The sequence below is a fragment of the Anomaloglossus baeobatrachus genome, chromosome 12 (genome assembly GCF_048569485.1).
Source record: "Anomaloglossus baeobatrachus isolate aAnoBae1 chromosome 12, aAnoBae1.hap1, whole genome shotgun sequence".
In the NCBI taxonomy this organism is placed as follows: domain Eukaryota; kingdom Metazoa; phylum Chordata; class Amphibia; order Anura; family Aromobatidae; genus Anomaloglossus; species Anomaloglossus baeobatrachus.
This window is the reverse complement of record NC_134364.1, coordinates 23497700-23518219: the sequence shown is the minus strand read 5'-3', so window position 1 is coordinate 23518219 and position 20520 is coordinate 23497700. Positions and strand designations below refer to the sequence as shown.

At 54.0% G+C, this 20520-nt stretch overlaps 1 protein-coding gene across 3 annotated transcripts in view; it reads right to left on the bottom strand.

The window, feature by feature from the left end:
- CDKN3 (cyclin dependent kinase inhibitor 3) overlaps nt 1-20520 on the bottom strand; it is a 104079-nt gene that overhangs the window by 78122 nt on the left and 5437 nt on the right. For all 3 annotated transcript variants that reach the window (XM_075329557.1, XM_075329558.1, XM_075329556.1), the window contains exons 2-5: nt 10301-10406; nt 10006-10061; nt 8621-8665; nt 7373-7595 (exon numbers count right to left, since the gene is read on the bottom strand). In XM_075329557.1, coding sequence (XP_075185672.1) covers nt 7373-7595; nt 8621-8665; nt 10006-10061; nt 10301-10374 — 398 coding nt within the window. In that variant the 5' untranslated portion in view covers nt 10375-10406. The remainder of the gene's footprint in view (nt 1-7372; nt 7596-8620; nt 8666-10005; nt 10062-10300; nt 10407-20520) is intronic.

Below are 20520 nucleotides of genomic sequence, written 5' to 3'. Positions count from 1 at the left end.
GTGCTGTTACTATTTTTCTTTGTGGCCTGTATGTACTAATACCCAGGTGTCCTTTCTGCACCATCAAGCACGTGCTGTCCATATGTTGTATGCATCAACAATCAAATTCATGTACCTTGCCCTAATGTAGGGGACAACCGCCATTTATGTTTTTACATGTTTTTAATGACTGTTTGGATTCCCCCCACCTGTGTTTAATAAAAACTTGTTATCTCTTTGCACCTTAAAAACTCGTTTTTTCTCTCTTTTTCTAATAAGCCTATGAGTTTGTGCTATTTGGGTTGGATTCCAGAAAAGTCTGGATCCACCCTCATTTTTGTGATGGTTTTTTGGAGTATTCCTCCCCTAATCATATTTTGTTTACTGTAGTCAGGATTGCACCTCATCTAACAATGAAACCACTTATATCCTAAAGAAGAATATATATGATGCTAATATTCCTTAAAAGAAGGGAATTTTGTTTACTTACCGTAAATTCCTTTTCTTCTAGCTCCAATTGGGAGACCCAGACAGTGGGTGTATAGCTACTGCCCTCTGGAGGCCGCACAAAGAACTAGACTTAAAAGTGTAAGGCCCCTCCCCTTCTGGCTATACACCCTCCCGTAGGAGTACAGATTCCTCAGTTTTAGTACCAAAGCAAGAAGGAGGAAAGCCAATAACAGTTTCAAAAACAAATTCAATCCGATAACACGATCGGAGAACTTAAGAAACAACATGAACAACATGTGCACCCGAAAAAACGAAACCCTAAGAACAAATAGGGCGGGTGCTGGGTCTCCCAATTGGAGCTAGAAGAAAAGGAATTTACGGTAAGTAAACAAAATTCCCTTCTTTTTCGCTCCTAATTGGGAGACCCAGACAGTGGGACGTCCAAAAGCAGTCCCTGGGTGGGTAAAAAGATACCACATGAACGGGCTGTCAGACAGCCTCTTCCTACAGGTGGGCCACCGCCGCCTGAAGGACCTGTCTACCTAGGCTGGCATCTGCCGAAGCGTAGGTATGCACTTGATAGTGTTTGGTAAACGTGTGCAGACTCGACCAGGTAGCCGCCTGGCACACTTGCTGAGCCGTAGCCTGATGCCGTAATGCCCAGGACGCACCCACGGCTCTGGTAGAATGGGCCTTCAGTCCAGATGGAATCGGAAGCCCAGCAGAACGGTATGTGTGAAGAATTGGTTCCTTGATCCACCGCGCCAGGGTGGATTTGGAAGCTTGCGATCCCTTATGCTGACCAGCGACTAGGACAAAGAGCGCATCCGAACGGCGTAGAGCCGCCGTGCGAGAAATGTAAATCCTGAGTGCTCTCACCAGGTCCAACAGATGTAAACCCTTTTCAAATTGGTGAACTGGATGCGGACACAAAGATGGTAAGGTGATATCCTGATTGAGATGAAAGGAAGAAACCACCTTGGGAGAAAACTCTGGAATTGGACGCAGTACTACCTTGTCTTGGTGAAACACCAGGAAGGGAGATTTGCAAGATAACGCCGCTAGCTCGGACACTCTTCGAAGAGACGTGACCGCCACAAGAAAAACTACCTTTTGTGAAAGCCGAGAAAGGGGAACCTCTTTCAAAGGCTCGAAAGGCGGCTTCTGGAGAGCAATGAGAACCTTGTTCAGATCCCAGGGTTCCAATGGCCGTCTGTAAGGAGGAACGATATGACAAACTCCTTGGAGAAACGTGCGTACTTTAGAAAGCTGTGCCAAGCGCTTCTGAAAGAATACGGATAGCGCGGAGACTTGACCCTTAAGAGAGCTAAGCGACAAACCTTTTTCCAACCCAGACTGCAGGAAGGAAAGAAAAATTGGCAATGCAAATGGCCAGGGAGAAAACCCTTGAGCCAAGCACCACGCTAAGAATATCTTCCACGTTCTGTGATAGATCTTAGCTGAGGATGGTTTTCTAGCCTGTCTCATTGTGGCAACAACCTCCTGAGATAAACCTGAGGCCGCTAGGATCCAGGACTCAATGGCCACACAGTCAGGTTCAGGGCCGCAGAATTCAGATGGAAAAACGGCCCTTGAGACAGCAAATCTGGACGGTCTGGTAGTGTCCACGGTTGGCCTACCGTGAGATGCCACAGATCCGGGTACCACGACCTTCTTGGCCAATCTGGAGCGACGAGTATGGCTCGATGGCAGTCGGACCTGATTTTCCGGAGAACTCTGGGTAACAATGCTAGAGGTGGGAACACATAGGGGAGTTGGAATTGCGACCAATCCTGAACCAAGGCGTCTGCCGCCAGTGCTCGGTGATCGTGAGACCGTGCCATGAAAACTGGGACCTTGTTGTTGTGCCGTGACGCCATCAGATCGACGTCCGGCGTCCCCCAGCGGCAACAGATCTGCTGAAACACGTCCGGGTGAAGGGACCATTCTCCTGCGTCCATGCCCTGGCGACTGAGAAAGTCTGCTTCCCAGTTTTCCACGCCTGGGATGTGAACTGCGGATATGGTGGACGCTCTGCTTTCCACCCACGTCAAAATCCGTTGGACTTCTTGAAAAGCTTGGCGACTGCGTGTTCCCCCTTGGTGGTTGATGTAAGCCACCGCCGTAGAATTGTCCGACTGAATCCGAATCTGCTTGCCTTCCAGCCATTGTTGGAAGGCTCGCAGGGCAAGATAGATTGCTCTGATTTCCAGAACATTGATCTGCAGGGTGGACTCTTCCAGAGTCCACATCCCCTGAGCCCTGTGGTGGAGATACACCGCTCCCCACCCTGATAGGCTCGCATCCGTCGTGACCACTGCCCAGGACGGGGGAAGGAACGACTTTCCCTGTGACAATGAGGTGGGGAGAAGCCACCAACGGAGAGAGTCCTTGGCAGTCTGAGAGAGGGAGACAGTCCTGTCGAGGGACGTCGATTTCCCGTCCCATTGGCGTAGAATGTCCCATTGTAGAGGGCGCAGATGAAACTGCGCGAACGGGACTGCCTCCATTGCTGCTACCATCTTTCCTAGGAAATGCATGAGGCGCCTCAGTGAGTGCGACTGGCTCTGAAGGAGAGATTGCACTCCAGTCCGTAGCGAGCACTGCTTGTCCAGTGGAAGCTTCACTATCGCTGAGAGAGTATGAAACTCCATGCCAAGATAAGTCAGAGATTGGGTCGGGGTTAGATGAGACTTTGGAAAGTTGATAATCCACCCGAAACTCTGGAGAGTGTCTAGTGCCACCTTCAGACTGTGTTGGCATGCCTCTTGAGAGGGTGCCTTTATAAGCAGGTCGTCTAGATACGGGATGACCGAGTGACCCTGCGAGTGCAGAACAGCTACTACTGCTGCCATGACCTTGGTGAAGACCCGGGGGGCTGTTGCCAGACCGAAAGGTAACGCTACGAACTGTAGGTGTTCGTCGTGTATGACGAAGCGTAGGAAACGCTGATGCTCTGGTGCGATCGGCACGTGGAGATACGCATCCTTGATATCTATTGATGCTAGAAAATCTCCTTGAGACATTGAGGCTATGACGGAGCGTAGGGATTCCATCCGGAACCTCCTGACTTTTACGTGTCTGTTGAGCAACTTTAGATCCAGGACGGGCCGATACGATCCGTCCTTTTTTGGGACCACAAACAGATTGGAGTAAAAACCGTGACCTTGTTCCTGAAGCGGGACGGAGGTCACCACTCCTTCCGCCTTTAGAGCGGCCACCGCCTGCAACAGAGCATCGGCTCGGTCTGGTGGTGGAGAAGTTCTGAAGAAACGAGTTGGCGGACGAGAACTGAACTCTATCCTGTACCCGTGAGACAGAATATCCCTCACCCAACGGTCTTTGACGTGTGACAGCCAGATGTCGCCAAAGTGGGAAAGCCTCCCACCGACCGCGGGTGTGGGAATCGGAGACCGCAAGTCAGGAGGACGCCGTCTTGGCAACGGTTCCTCCGGCTGTCCTTTTTGGGCGTGACTGAGACCTCCAAGAATCTGAGCGTCTCTGGTCCTTTTGAGTCTTTTTTGACGAGGCGAATTGGGACCTGCCCGGTCCTCGAAAGGACCGATAACCAGACTGACCCTTCCTTTGTTGGGGTTTGTTTTGTCTGTGTTGCGGTAAGGATGAGTCCTTACCCTTGGAGTGTTTGATGATTTCATCCAAACGCTCTCCAAACAATCGGTCACGAGAAAAAGGCAAATTGGTTAAGCACTTCTTGGAATGAGAATCTGCTTTCCAATGTCTCAACCACAGGGCCCTACGCAAAACAACGGAGTTGGCTGACGCCACTGCCGTGCGGCTTGTAGCGTCAAGAACAGCATTAATCGCGTACGACGCGAATGCCGCCATTTGCGAGGTCAATGGTGCTACCTGCGGGGCACATGCACGTGTGACGGAGTCAACTCGCGCAAGCCCGGCTGAGATAGCTTGGAGTGCCCATACGGCCGCAAAAGAAGGCGCTAATGACGCTCCAATCGCTTCATAGATGGATTTCAGCCAGAGCTCCATCTGCCTGTCAGTGGCATCTTTAAGTGCCGCTCCATCTTCAACTGCAACCAAGGATCTAGCTGCAAGCCTGGAAATTGGAGGATCCACTTTTGGACACTGGGTCCAACCCTTGACCACCTCAGGGGGAAAAGGATAGCGTGTATCTTTAAGCCGTTTAGGAAAACGCCTTTCAGGATAAGCGTGGGGTTTCTGGATTGCGTCTCTAAAGTCAGCGTGGTCCAGAAAAGTGCTTAAAGTACGCTTAGGGTATCTGAAATGGATTCTCTCGTGCTGCGAAGCTGACTCCTCCACAAGAGGAGCTGGTGGGGAAATATTTAACATCTTATTGATGTTAAATATAAGATCATTAACTATGGCGTCACCATCTGGTGTATCTAGATTGAGAGCGGTCCCAGGATCAGAATCCTGATCAGTTACGTCCGCCTCATCACCCATAGATTCATCTCGCTGGGATCCTGACCATTGAGATGAATGTGAAGGCCCGTCATAGCGAGCCCGCTTAGGCTGCCCGGGGCCATCGTCCGAGTCAGAGTCTTCACCCTGAGGTGTATATGCCCGTCCCGGAGCTTGGAGCTGAGGGGGACCAGGGGGCAATGATTGCACAGTGTCCGTGGCCTGAAGTACAGGCCTAGCTCGCAATGTGTCAAGAATTTGTGACATAGTGAGAGACATTCTGTCAGCAAAAGCTGCAAACTCAGTTCCTGTCACCTGGACAGCATTCACAGGTGGTACACCCTGGGTCACGTCCAGCAGAGGTCCCGGCTGTGCAAGTGCCGCAGGGGCCGAGCACTGCACACAATGGGGGTCCGTGGAGCCTGCCGGTAGAAAAGTCCCACAAGCGGTGCAGGAAGCATATAATGTCTGTGCCTTGGCACCCTTGCGTTTTACGGACGACATGTTGCTGGCTCTCTGCAATGTGAGAGAGTCTATAGCCAAAGGGCGACCAGCGCTATGCAGTACAAAGTATTTGAAACAAAATACTAAGAATAATACTGGCACAAGAGGGGGCTTACCGCCCGCTGAATAGCGGGTAAGAGGCTGCAGATTCCCTGTCTGGGTCTCCCCGGCTCCCCTCTGCAGCTCAGCGTGTCAGCAGGAATGGCTGCCGGCGTCTGTGGAGAGGGGCGGTCCGTGGGAGTTCCCAAACAAAAGTGCGGGAACAGTGTCCCCTCTGTGCCGATTGTGAGGGCTGGAGTATGTAAAAACGACTCCAGCCCTCAGCGCTGATGCACTGGCCAGCGTCCCGCCCCTCTCCTGACTGGCAGGTCTGGGGGCGGGAACGAACGGAAGCAGGCCGCAAAAGCCGGGGACTCGAGTTATCAGCGCGGCCGCCGTAAAAGCGCGGGCCGCGCTGAAGTCCCCGGCGCACCACAAGTGTCAGCCGCGCCGCAGTCCCAGCGGCCGGCATGACCGTTCCTAGACGTGGCCAGCGTCCCGCCCCTCTCCTGACTGGCAGGTCCGGGGGCGGGAACGAACGGAAGCAGGCCGCAAAAGCCGGGGACTCGAGTTATCAGCGCGGCCGCCGTAAAAGCGCGGGCCGCGCTGAAGTCCCCGGCGCACCACAAGTGCCAGCCGCGCCGCAGTCCCAGCGGCCGGCGCGACCGTTTCCCACTAGTGTGCCTGCTTCAGCGAAGCTGAATGAGGCCTGGCACAAGCGCCGTAGCGCTGATGTCCCCCGGCGCACTACAACACCCAGCAAGCTGCGGTGTGAGCGCCAAATGCACGGGGACACAGAGTACCTTGAGGAAGCAGGGCCATGTCCCTGATGTACTCCGCTCCATCCAGCATCTTCTCCAGGGGCTGTAGATGGAGCACGGTCTCAGTGCCTGGAGACCGGTAAATCCCACTTCACCCAGAGCCCTGTAAAAAGGGATGGGGAAGGAATCAGCATGTGGGCTCCTGCCGCCGTACCCGCAATGGGTACCTCAACCTTACAAACACCTCCGACATACAGTGGGGTGAGAAGGGAGCATGCTGGGGACACTATATGTGTCCTCTTTTCTTCCATCCGATATAGTCAGCAGCTGCTGCTGACTAAAAACAATGGAGCTATGCGTGCGTGTCTGACCTCCTTGCGCACAAAGCTAAAACTGAGGAATCTGTACTCCTACGGGAGGGTGTATAGCCAGAAGGGGAGGGGCCTTACACTTTTAAGTGTAGTTCTTTGTGCGGCCTCCAGAGGGCAGTAGCTATACACCCACTGTCTGGGTCTCCCAATTAGGAGCGAAAAAGAAAATACATTTTATTGATAACAAAATTATTAAAAATACATATATGGACAAAAGGGCACAGTAAGGCAAGAAATACAAATGCAACTCCCAATCATTGGGGGAAGAGATGGGTTGGAACCGACAAAAATCCCTCACATACACAGGACAAATCTTAGTGATCAGGGGATTTTTCTACATACAGTTATACTGCGTCAAAAAAATTCAAAAGAGGTACCTAATGTCGAAAAACTTAAAACGATCCCGAGACATTTTAGGGAATTCCATAACTCAGATTCTCGCCAATTGACCGTTAAAGCGATTGATCAGATTAAATCTGACGTGAGGGGTGGAGATATTGGAAAAACCCTTGCACGCCTGGAGAGCCGGTGGATCTACCGGTTGGGGCCTCAGATGGCGGCGGGTAAGTGCATGTTACTCGCTTCAGCCACTTAAAGCACGCTGTCAAATTTTGACAGTGCAATTTAAGGGGTTAACAGGCGCAGGTGGATCACAGATTCACCTGCGAGGCACACGTCCATGGTACAAATCAGCAGACATGTGGGGATAACTATCGGCTCACCGCAGCAACCGGTGGTGATCACCCCTCCATGATTTAGGACATACCGTTACGTCCTCGGTCGAGAAGGGGTTAACTGCTACCTGTCCATGAAATATTGCCAACATACAATTTGTAGAATAAGATGTAGCAGACGGAGACTGGTACGTACTGTATTAAAGTCTTCCTTGTGTTGTCTATGCAGGTATGTAGGTCTTCTAATATTTGATGGCAGCTGTGAAGATCCGGCACCTCTCCATCAAGGAAAGGGTAGTGATGAACCTCAAAGCCCTGCTTGCGATATTCGTCTATTAGAGCGGGAGCACGATAGTACCAGAGCTCGGAGGTAGTGCAAAATAGAAACACGTCTTGGATTCCAAGCCTCTTAATTTCTTCTAGAAGGAAAAGGAATTAAATATGCAAAATGTAGTAAATTATGTTCTGGCTTCATGTGTTTTTATTGATTTTTTCTATTAATTTTGCTGCAATTCAATTCAAGTACATTTCCCATGATGCCAGAGACTCATCACCATTGCTCTTGCTCCTCTCTAATGGAGGCAGTGAAAAAATAAGTAATACAGAAATCTATGTCTCCTGTTATATATACACAGCAGCGTCTGTCTCCTATGTATATACAGCAGTCTCACCATCTCCTATGTAATGTAAATACAGCAGCCTTAAGTGTCTCCTGTGTTATGCATATACAGCAGGCTCAGTGTCTCCTGAGTGATATATATACACACACAGCAGTCTCAGTGCCTCTTGTGTGATGAACATGTAGCAGTGTGTGTCCTATGTAATTAATATACAGCAGCCTCAGTGTCTCCTATGTGATGTATATAAAGCAGCCTAATTCTCTCCTGTATGATTTATATACAGCAAAGCCTCACTGTTTCCTATGTATATATAGCAGTCTGTTTCTGCTATATATATATATATACACAGCATAGTATCAGCGTCATCTATGTGATGTATATACAGCAGACTGTCTCCTATGTGTTGTATATATATAGAAGGGTCTGTGTCTCCTGTGTGATGTATATACAGAGTCTTAGTCTCTCCTATGTGACCTATATACAGCAGTCTCAGTCACTCCTATGTGATTTATATACAGAAGAGTGTGTCTCCTATATGATGTATATACAGAAGTCTGTGTCTCCTATATTTATATACAGCAGAGTGTCTCTTATGTGACATATACAGCAGTGTGAGTGACTCATGTAAAATATATACAGCAGAGTCTCAGTGTCTCCAATGTGATTTATTTAGTATATACCGCGGAGTCTTCTATGTGATCAGTACTCAGAGCAGCAGCTGTAAGGTAAGGCAGCAGGTGAAATCACTTTAAAATCCATCCCTGCTCTACATAACATACTTTTATAGGCGAGAGATTTTGTGTAATTGTGCATCATATACTTACCTACATCTTGTACAAGGTTCCTTTGAATATTTTTAAATTTGCACCCTGAAATAACAAAAATACATTTTGCAGACTGTTAGCATTCAGCAAGCAGAATAACATGCCATGTCTAGAAAACCCCTTTAACGCTACAATGTCATATAAGCAGTTGCTGAAATAACTGAAAGGCTTGAGGGTCCAGTGGTGAAGACAGGAGCAGTTTACTACTGATTTTGTCACCTCTGTAGTCAGTTTCTCCATAACTGGAGATTCTATTGATGACCCATTTACAGCAAAAAAAATTATCTGAAAGTTGCATGCAAATACAAATTCACACTAAAAGGATTAGAATATTTTTACCTTCTGTCTACATTAAAGGGAACCTGTCATCAGAAATTTACCTGTAAACCTAAAAGTTCCCCCCTTTGCAGCTCCTGGGCTGCCTTCTAGGAAGCTTCCTATAGTTTTTGTGGCCCCTTTTATACCAAAATAAATACTTTATAAACTTGTACCTTTTCGTATGCAAATTTTGTAAATCGTCCATGGAGGCGGGCTCTCTGGGATCCGTTGCTGTTCCTCCAGCAGATTTACGCCGCCCCCGAACGCTGAATTTCAAACCTCAGGACGCTGCCCCTGGGCGCCCGTGGTCCCGCGCATGCACTGTGTGACTGTAGCGGTGCCGTGCACGTGTGACCGCTGGTGACGCTTTGCGCGGGCACGAGGTTATGGGCGGCGCTGTGAGTGTCATCAGCAAGTGCCGCCCATAACCTCGTGACCGCACTTTCCCCTTTGCCTCCTGCGTTCTGCGCAAGCGTCTCCTCGTAACCTGTGGTGGCCTGATCCGCTCCTCCCATCTATTTCCTGCTGCAGGGCAAGATGGGAAAGGTGACGTCGGATCATTTGGCCAGCGCTTGCGCAGAACGCAGGAGGCAAAGGGGAGAGCGCGGCCACGGTATTATGGGCGGGCACTTGCGATGCATTCACAGCGCCGCCCATAATATCGTGCCTGCGACCACGTCACCAGCGATCCTGGCGTGCACGGCACCTCGGGCGCTGTGGGCGGCGTCCTGATCTATGAAATGAAGCAATGGGGGACGGCGTAAACCAGAAGGAGGGACAGTAACCGACACCAGACGGCCCGCCCACATGGACGATTTACAAGAATTGCAGGCAAAAAGGTACAACTTTATAAAGTGTTTTATTTGGTTTAAAAGGGGGCACAAAAAGTACAGGAACCTGCTAGAATGCAGCCCAGGAGCTGCAGAGGGGGAATCTCTTTTAGATTTAAAGCTCAATTTCTGATGACAGGTTCCCTTTAAAAAAGGATAAAAAACAACCCCAAAACATTCAAAAGCTAATCTTAAAAAATAAAAAAAATGAAAGGGCCCTAGGAGTCACAAACATACCTGGTAGACAGCTGATTCCTAGTACGTAGGCATTATTTACTGGTTCTAGGCTGAGCCTATGGAAGGAAACAAATATAATCATAATATCAAAGTGTATAAAGACATCATTCATAACCAGTAAAGATATGTAACAAACAGGTCCTTTATCATTCGCTTCCATTAAGATGTTCGACAGTTTCATATTTATATTTGATCTTTTTAACTAACCTGGAGGTGTCAGCCGGATGGAAACCAAAAATCTGTTTCTCCGAAGTATGTAGGACCATGGCGCTCTGGGGATTAATAATGGACTTACCACGACAATTCGAATGGCGTCTGCTCCTTTTCTGACATTTCCTCGTCGGAGGAGGCAAATTCATTTTCGTTCATCGTATCAGTTCGGAGAGACAATACTACGCACCCTGAAAAGACAAGGTTCATCCTCGTAAATCAGATACAGAAAAGGTACTATCATAAGAAGTCTGGGGACCTGATTGGAGAATGGGGGCGCTGGAGAGTGAATCGGGCACCATTAAATATATTGGCATTTTAGATTGGATACGATTAAAAAGATAAAAAAAAAAAAAAAAGGTTCTTTGTGACTTTCAAAATCTTTACTCAATTTTTTTTTTTTGCCAAAATGTTCAGAATTTTTGCACTGCCTCCAGCGCTGGTGAACAACCGCAGCCCCACAGATACATTACAACATGCCAGAAATTGGTGGAAATTATGGCGGAAATTGACTCCAGCTCATATCTGTCATAGATACATTTGTGGATAGACGCTCGTTACGCACACAATATTTTGCAGATCTTATTTGTAAGCCTGATTTGACACTACGTTTTTTTTTTAACATGCGTCATGAACGCTTTTTTGCTGCAAAAGCGGATCCTGTTTTTGCAGAGAAAAACGCATGCAAACGCATGTGTTATTTTGCAGGATCCTGTCACTTGAAGTTTATGGGTGGGCATTGGAGTGATCGGGAGTGAGGGGAACTGAACATGAGACTGGTAGCTGGCATCTGACAGCTGCGGAGGCTCGTAACCAAGGTAAACATCAGGTAACTTGCTTGGATACCCGATATTTACCTTGGTTATGAGCGTCTGCAGCTGCTAGGAGCCGGGCTCCCTGCACACGTAACCAAGGTAAACATCAGGTATCCAAGCAAGTTACCCGATGTTTACCTTGGTTACGAACCTCCGCAACTCGCGGGGGAGAGCGCGCGGGAGGGGGGGGGGGGGAAGAGCGCGCGGGAGGGGGGGGGGGGGGAAGAGCGCGCGGGAGGGGGGGGGGGAAGAGCGCGCGGGAGGGGGGGGGGGGAAGAGCGCGCGGGAGGGGGGGGGGGAAGAGCGCGCGGGAGGGGGGGGGGGGAAGAGCGCGCGGGAGGGGGGGGGGGGAAGAGCGCGCGGGAGGGGGGGGGGGGAAGAGCGCGCGGGAGGGGGGGGGGGGAAGAGCGCGCGGGAGGGGGGGGGGGGAAGAGCGCGCGGGAGGGGGGGGGGAAGAGCGCGCGGGAGGGGGGGGGAAGAGCGCGCGGGAGGGGGGGGGAAGAGCGCGCGGGAGGGGGGGGGGGAAGAGCGCGCGGGAGGGGGGGGGGGAAGAGCGCGCGGGGGGGGGGGGGAAGAGCGCGCGGGAGGGGGGGGGGAAGAGCGCGCGGGAGGGGGGGGGGGAAGAGCGCGCGGGAGGGGGGGGGGGGGAAGAGCGCGCGGGAGGGGGGGGGGGAAGAGCGCGCGGGAGGGGGGGGGGGGAAGAGCGCGCGGGAGGGGGGGGGGGAAGAGCGCGCGGGAGGGGGGGGGGGAAGAGCGCGCGGGAGGGGGGGGGGGAAGAGCGCGCGGGAGGGGGGGGGGGGGAAGAGCGCGCGGGAGGGGGGGGGGGGGGGAAGAGCGCGCGGGAGGGGGGGGGGGGAAGAGCGCGCGGGAGGGGGGGGGAAGAGCGCGCGGGAGGGGGGGGGGGGAAGAGCGCGCGGGAGGGGGGGGGGGAAAGAGCGCGCGGGAGGGGGGGGGGGGAAGAGCGCGCGGGAGGGGGGGGGGGGGGAAGAGCGCGCGGGAGGGGGGGGGGGGGAAGAGCGCGCGGGAGGGGGGGGGGGAAGAGCGCGCGGGAGGGGGGGGGGGAAGAGCGCGCGGGAGGGGGGGGGAAGAGCGCGCGGGGGGGGGGGGGGGGGGGAAGAGCGCGCGGGAGGGGGGGGGGGAAGAGCGCGCGGGAGGGGGGGGGGGGAAGAGCGCGCGGGAGGGGGGGGGGGAAGAGCGCGCGGGAGGGGGGGGGGGAAGAGCGCGCGGGAGGGGGGGGGGGGGAAGAGCGCGCGGGAGGGGGGAAGAGCGCGCGGGAGGGGGGGAAGAGCGCGCGGGAGGGGGGAAGAGCGCGCGGGAGGGGGGAAGAGCGCGCGGGAGGGGGGAAGAGCGCGCGGGAGGGGGGGAAGAGCGCGCGGGAGGGGGGAAGAGCGCGCGGGAGGGGGGAAGAGCGCGCGGGAGGGGGGAAGAGCGCGCGGGAGGGGGGAAGAGCGCGCGGGAGGGGGGGAAGAGCGCGCGGGAGGGGGGAAGAGCGCGCGGGAGGGGGGAAGAGCGCGCGGGAGGGGGGAAGAGCGCGCGGGAGGGGGGAAGAGCGCGCGGGAGGGGGGAAGAGCGCGCGGGAGGGGGGAAGAGCGCGCGGGAGGGGGGAAGAGCGCGCGGGAGGGGGGAAGAGCGCGCGGGAGGGGGGAAGAGCGCGCGGGAGGGGGGAAGAGCGCGCGGGAGGGGGGAAGAGCGCGCGGGAGGGGGGGAAGAGCGCGCGGGAGGGGGGAAGAGCGCGCGGGAGGGGGGGGGAAGAGCGCGCGGGAGGGGGGAAGAGCGCGCGGGAGGGGGGAAGAGCGCGCGGGAGGGGGGGGAAGAGCGCGCGGGAGGGGGGGAAGAGCGCGCGGGAGGGGGGGAAGAGCGCGCGGGAGGGGGGGAAGAGCGCGCGGGAGGGGGGAAGAGCGCGCGGGAGGGGGGAAGAGCGCGCGGGAGGGGGGAAGAGCGCGCGGGAGGGGGGGAAGAGCGCGCGGGAGGGGGGAAGAGCGCGCGGGAGGGGGGAAGAGCGCGCGGGAGGGGGGAAGAGCGCGCGGGAGGGGGGAAGAGCGCGCGGGAGGGGGGAAGAGCGCGCGGGAGGGGGGAAGAGCGCGCGGGAGGGGGGAAGAGCGCGCGGGAGGGGGGAAGAGCGCGCGGGAGGGGGGAAGAGCGCGCGGGAGGGGGGAAGAGCGCGCGGGAGGGGGGAAGAGCGCGCGGGAGGGGGGAAGAGCGCGCGGGAGGGGGGAAGAGCGCGCGGGAGGGGGGGAAGAGCGCGCGGGAGGGGGGAAGAGCGCGCGGGAGGGGGGAAGAGCGCGCGGGAGGGGGGAAGAGCGCGCGGGAGGGGGGAAGAGCGCGCGGGAGGGGGGAAGAGCGCGCGGGAGGGGGGAAGAGCGCGCGGGAGGGGGGAAGAGCGCGCGGGAGGGGGGAGAGCGCGCGGGAGGGGGGAGAGCGCGCGGGAGGGGGGGAGAGCGCGCGGGAGGGGGGAGAGCGCGCCTGATCACACTAGGCTGGTTCTGGGCATGCTCAGTAGAGTAAGCAGGATCCTGTCTATCAGCATGCCAGCGTTCACATACATTTGCATGCAGTATAGTCAGGATCCAGCGATTTGCAGTATTTGGACGCAGCTCAAAAACTGCAAGTCGCTAAATCCTCACTATAACGCACGCAAACGCAGGTGAACGCATGTTGACGCGAGTCCATTGCAAATGCATTGAAATGAAAACGCATTTGCACTGGATCCGTTTTTGCGTTAAAAAAATGTTCAGGCCGCATGTTAAAAGAAGGGAATTTTGTTTACTTACCGTAAATTCCTTTTCTTCTAGCTCCAATTGGGAGACCCAGACAGTGGGTGTATAGCTACTGCCTCTGGAGGCCGCACAAAGAACTACACTTAAAAGTGTAAGGCCCCTCCCCTTCTGGCTATACACCCTCCCGTAGGAGTACGGATTCCTCAGTTTTAGTACCAAAGCAAGAAGGAGGAAAGCCAATAACAGTTTCAAAAACAAATTCAATCCGATAACAAGATCGGAGAACTTAAGAAACAACATGAACAACATGTGCACCCGAAAAACGAAACCCTAAGAACAAATAGGGCGGGTGCTGGGTCTCCCAATTGGAGCTAGAAGAAAAGGAATTTACGGTAAGTAAACAAAATTCCCTTCTTCTTTTTCGCTCCTAATTGGGAGACCCAGACAGTGGGACGTCCAAAAGCAGTCCCTGGGTGGGTAAAAAGATACCACATGAACGGGCTGTCAGACAGCCTCTTCCTACAGGTGGGCCACCGCCGCCTGAAGGACCTGTCTACCTAGGCTGGCATCTGCCGAAGCGTAGGTATGCACTTGATAGTGTTTGGTAAATGTGTGCAGACTCGACCAGGTAGCCGCCTGGCACACTTGCTGAGCCGTAGCCTGATGCCGCAATGCCCAGGACGCACCCACGGCTCTGGTAGAATGGGCCTTCAGTCCAGATGGGATCGGAAGCCCAGCAGAACGGTATGTGTGAAGAATTGGTTCCTTGATCCACCGCGCCAGGGTGGATTTGGAAGCTTGCGGTCCCTTATGCTGACCAGCGACTAGGACAAAGAGCGCATCAGAACGGCGTAGAGACGCCGTGCGAGAAATGTAAATCCTGAGTGCTCTCACCAGGTCCAACAGATGTAAACCCTTTTCAAATTGGTGAACTGGATGCGGACACAAAGATGGCAAAGTGATATCCTGATTGAGATGAAAGGAAGAAACCACCTTGGGAGAAAACTCTGGAATTGGACGCAGTACTACCTTGTCTTGGTGAAACACCAGGAAGGGAGATTTGCAAGATAACGCCTCTAGCTCGGACACTCTTCGAAGAGACGTGACCGCCACAAGAAAAACTACCTTTTGTGAAAGCCGAGAAAGGGGAACCTCTTTCAAAGGCTCGAAAGGCGGCTTCTGGAGAGCAATGAGAACCTTGTTCAGATCCCAGGGTTCCAATGGCCGTCTGTAAGGAGGAACGATATGACAAACTCCTTGGAGAAACGTGCGTACTTTAGAAAGCCGTGCCAAGCGCTTCTGAAAGAATACGGATAGCGCGGAGACTTGACCCTTAAGCGAGCTAAGCGACAAACCTTTTTCCAACCCAGACTGCAGGAAGGAAAGAAAAATTGGCAATGCAAATGGCCAGGGAGAAAACCCTTGAGCCAAGCACCACGCTAAGAATATCTTCCACGTCCTGTGATAGATCTTAGCTGAGGATGGTTTTCTAGCCTGTCTCATTGTGGCAACAACTTCATGAGATAAACCTGAGGCCGCTAGGATCCAGGACTCAATGGCCACACAGTCAGGTTCAGGGCCGCAGAATTCAGATGGAAAAACGGCCCTTGAGACAGCAAATCTGGACGGTTTGGTAGTGTCCACGGTTGGCCTACCGTGAGATGCCACAGATCCGGGTACCACGACCTTCTTGGCCAATCTGGAGCGACGAGTATGGCTCGATGGCAGTCGGACTTGATTTTCCGGAGAACTCTGGGTAACAATGCTAGAGGTGGGAACACATAGGGGAGTCGGAATTGCGACCAATCCTGAACCAAGGCGTCTGCCGCCAGCGCTCGGTGATCGTGAGACCGTGCCATGAAAACTGGGACCTTGTTGTTGTGCCGTGACGCCATCAGATCGACGTCCGGCGTCCCCCAGCGGCAACAGATCTGCTGAAACACGTCCGGGTGAAGGGACCATTCTCCTGCGTCCATGCCCTGGCGACTGAGAAAGTCTGCTTCCCAGTTTTCCACGCCTGGGATGTGAACTGCGGATATGGTGGACGCTCTGCTTTCCACCCACGTCAAAATCCGCTGGACTTCTTGAAAAGCTTGGCGACTGCGTGTTCCCCCTTGGTGGTTGATGTACGCCACCGCCGTGGAATTGTCCGACTGAATCCGAATCTGCTTGCCTTCCAGCCATTGTTGGAAGGCTCGCAGGGCAAGATAGATTGCTCTGATTTCCAGAACATTGATCTGCAGGGTGGACTCTTCCTGAGTCCACGTCCCCTGAGCCCTGTGGTGGAGAAACACCGCTCCCCACCCTGATAGGCTCGCATCCGTCGTGACCACTGCCCAGGACGGGGGAAGGAACGACTTTCCCTGTGACAATGAGGTGGGGAGAAGCCACCAACGCAGAGAGTCCTTGGCAGTCTGAGAGAGGGAGACAGTCCTGTCGAGGGACGTCGATTTCCCATCCCATTGGCGTAGAATGTCCCATTGTAGAGGGCGCAGATGAAACTGCGCGAACGGGACTGCCTCCATTGCTGCTACCATCTTTCCTAGGAAATGCATGAGGCGCCTCAGTGAGTGCGACTGGCTCTGAAGGAGAGATTGCACTCCAGTCCGTAGCGAGCACTGCTTGTCCAGTGGAAGCCTCACTATCGCTGAGAGAGTATGAAACTCCATGCCAAGATAAGTCAGAGATTGGGTCGGGGTTAGATGAGACTTTGGAAAGTTGATAATCCACCCGAAACTCTGGAGAGTGTCTAGTGCCACCTTCAGACTGTGTTGGCATGCCTCTTGAGAGGGTGCCTTTATAAGCAGGTCGTCTAGATACGGGATGACCGAGTGACCCTGCGAGTGCAGAACAGCTACTACTGCTGCCATGACTTTGGTGAAGACCCGGGGGGCTGTTGCCAGACCGAAAGGTAACGCTACGAACTGTAGGTGTTCGTCGTGTATGACGAAGCGTAGGAAACGCTGATGCTCTGGTGCAATCGGCACGTGGAGATACGCATCTTTGATATCTATTGATGCTAGAAAATCTCCTTGAGACATTGAGGCTATGACGGAGCGTAGGGATTCCATCCGGAACCTCCTGACTTTTACGTGTCTGTTGAGCAACTTTAGATCCAGGACGGGTCGATACGATCCGTCCTTTTTTGGGACCACAAACAGATTGGAGTAAAAACCGTGACCTTGTTCCTGAAGAGGGACGGAGGTCACCACTCCTTCCGCCTTTAGAGCGGCCACCGCCTGCAACAGAGCATCGGCTCGGTCTGGTGGTGGAGAAGTTCTGAAGAAACGAGTTGGCGGACGAGAACTGAACTCTATCCTGTACCCGTGAGACAGAATATCCCTCACCCAACGGTCTTTGACGCGTGACAGCCAAATGTCGCCAAAGTGGGAAAGCCTCCCACCGACCGCGGGTGTGGGAATCGGAGACCGCAAGTCAGGAGGACGCCGTCTTGGCAACGGTTCCTCCGGCTGTCCTTTTTGGGCGTGACTGAGACCTCCAAGAATCTGAGCGTCTCTGGTCTTTTTGAGTCTTTTTTGACGAGGCGAATTGGGACCTGCCCGGTCCTCGAAAGGACCGATAACCAGACTGACCCTTCCTCTGTTGGGGTTTGTTTTGTCTGTGTTGCGGTAAGGATGAGTCCTTACCCTTGGAGTGTTTGATGATTTCATCCAAACGCTCTCCAAACAATCGGTCACGAGAAAAAGGCAAATTGGTTAAGCACTTCTTGGAATGAGAATCTGCTTTCCAATGTCTCAACCACAGGGCCCTACGCAAAACAACGGAGTTGGCTGACGCCACTGCCGTGCGGCTTGTAGCGTCAAGAACAGCATTAATCGCGTACGACGCGAATGCCGCCATTTGCGAGGTCAATGGTGCTACCTGCGGGGCAAATGCACGTGTGACTGAGTCGACTCGCGCAAGCCCGGCTGAGATAGCTTGGAGTGCCCATACGGCCGCAAAAGAAGGCGCTAATGACGCTCCAATCGCTTCATAGATGGATTTCAGCCAGAGCTCCATCTGCCTGTCAGTGGCATCTTTAAGTGCCGCTCCATCCTCAACTGCAACCAAGGATCTAGCTGCAAGCCTGGAAATTGGAGGATCCACTTTTGGACACTGGGTCCAACCCTTGACCACCTCAGGGGGAAAAGGGTAGCGTGTATCTTTAAGCCGTTTAGGAAAACGCCTTTCAGGATAAGCGTGGGGTTTCTGGATTGCGTCTCTAAAGTCAGCGTGGTCCAGAAAAGTGCTTAATGTACGCTTAGGGTATCTGAAATGGATTCTCTCGTGCTGCGAAGCTGACTCCTCTACAAGAGGAGCTGGTGGGGAAATATTTAACATCTTATTGATGTTAAATATAAGATCATTAACTATGGCGTCACCATCTGGTGTATCTAGATTGAGAGCGGTCCCAGGATCAGAATCCTGATCAGTTACGTCCGCCTCATCACCCATAGATTCATCTCGCTGGGATCCTGACCATTGAGATGAATGTGAAGGCCCGTCATAGCGAGCCCGCTTAGGCTGCCCGGGGCCATCGTCCGAGTCAGAGTCTTCACCCTGAGGTGTATATGCCCGTCCCGGAGCTTGGAGGTAATTCAGCTGAGGGGGACCAGGGGGCAATGATTGCACAGTGTCCGTGGCTTGAAGTACAGGCCTAGCTCGCAATGTGTCAAGAATTTGTGACATAGTGAGAGACATTCTGTCAGCAAAAGCTGCAAACTCAGTTCCTGTCACCTGGACAGCATTCACAGGTGGTACACCCTGGGTCACGTCCAGCGGAGGTCCCGGCTGTGCAAGCGCCGCAGGGGCCGAGCACTGCACACAATGGGGGTCCGTGGAGCCTGCCGGTAGAAAAGTCCCACATGCGGTGCAGGAAGCATATAATGTCTGTGCCTTGGCACCCTTGCGTTTTACGGACGACATGCTGCTGGCTCTCTGCAATGTGAGAGAGTCTATAGCCAAAGGGCGACCAGCGCTATGTAATACCAAGTATTTGTTGAAACAAAATACTAAGAATACTACTGGCACAAGAGGGGGTGAGCCCTGAGGGCTGCTTACCGCCCGCTGAATAGCGGGTAAGAGGCGCAGAATTCCTTGTCTGGGTCTCCCCGGCTCCCCTCTGCAGCTCAGCGTGTCAGCAGGAATGGCTGCCGGCGTCTGTGGAGAGGGGCGGTCCGTGGGAGTTTCCAAACAAAAGTGCGGGAAACAGTGTCCCCTCTGTGCCGATTGTGAGGGCTGGAGTATGTAAAAACGACTCCAGCCCTCGGCGCTGATGCACTGGCCAGCGTCCCGCCCCTCTCCTGACTGGCAGGTCTGGGGGCGGGAACGAACGGAAGCAGGCCGCAAAAGCCGGGGACTCGAGTTATCAGCGCGGCCGCCGTAAAAGCGCGGGCCGCGCTGAAGTCCCCGGCGCACCACAAGTGCCAGCCGCGCCGCAGTCCCAGCGGCCGGCGCGACCGATTCCCAGAAGTGGCCAGCGTCCCGCCCCTCTCCTGACTGGCAGGTCTGGGGGCGGGAACGAACGGAAGCAGGCCGCAAAAGCCGGGGACTCGAGTTATCAGCGCGGCCGCCGTAAAAGCGCGGGCCGCGCTGAAGTCCCCGGCGCACCACAAGTGCCAGCCGCGCCGCAGTCCCAGCGGCCGGCGCGACCGATTCCCAGAGGTGTGCCTGCTTCAGCGAAGCTGAATGAGGCCATGGCACAAGCGCCGTAGCGCTGATGTCCCCCGGCGCACTACAACACCCAGCATGCTGCGGTGTGAGCGCCAAATGCACGGGGACACAGAGTACCTTGAGGAAGCAGGGCCATGTCCCTGATGTACTCCGCTCCATCCAGCATCTTCTCCAGGGGCTGTAGATGGAGCACGGTCTCAGTGCCTGGAGACCAGTAAATCCCACTTCACCCAGAGCCCTGTAAAAAGGGATGGGGAAGGAATCAGCATGTGGGCTCCTGCCGCCGTACCCGCAATGGGTACCTCAACCTTACAAACACCTCCGACATACAGTGGGGTGAGAAGGGAGCATGCTGGGAGCCCTGTATGGGCCCTCTTTTCTTCCATCCGACATAGTCAGCAGCTGCTGCTGACTAAAAACAATGGAGCTATGCGTGCGTGTCTGACCTCCTGCGCACAAAGCTAAAACTGAGGAATCCGTACTCCTACGGGAGGGTGTATAGCCAGAAGGGGAGGGGCCTTACACTTTTAAGTGTAGTTCTTTGTGCGGCCTCCAGAGGCAGTAGCTATACACCCACTGTCTGGGTCTCCCAATTAGGAGCGAAAAAGAAAAACGTAGTGTGAGTGCAGCCTAACTTAAAAAAAAAAATAAACCAAAAAAAAAAAAACGTACTCAGATTTTAATTAATTTTCCAATGTGTGATATATACAACACGTGTTGGGTGCAAGGAGATGGCTGTGGTATACAGCCGGTATCCGCACCCAACAGCAGAGAACAGAGCTGCACTAGGAACGCTGCTGTTTACAGAGAACCTGTCATCACTTAACATGTTTGAGTTAGGATATGGCCTTCTACTGAGGTAATAGGTACCTGTGTGCAGAAATCCGCAGTCTGGTTTTTGTTTAGTTCATAGAAATTTTAGTGCAATATCCTTTTTGTGCATTGGGGCAGGACTGTGGGAAGGGTCTTCAGTTCTGCCCAGGCCCCTTCATGTTTGTACGAGCCTCTTATTTTTAAAGATCTTCAGCAAAATAGCGCTGCGGGCACATACTGACATCTGAAGGTCTTCTGCAAAATGACACCGCAGGAGCACACCGACA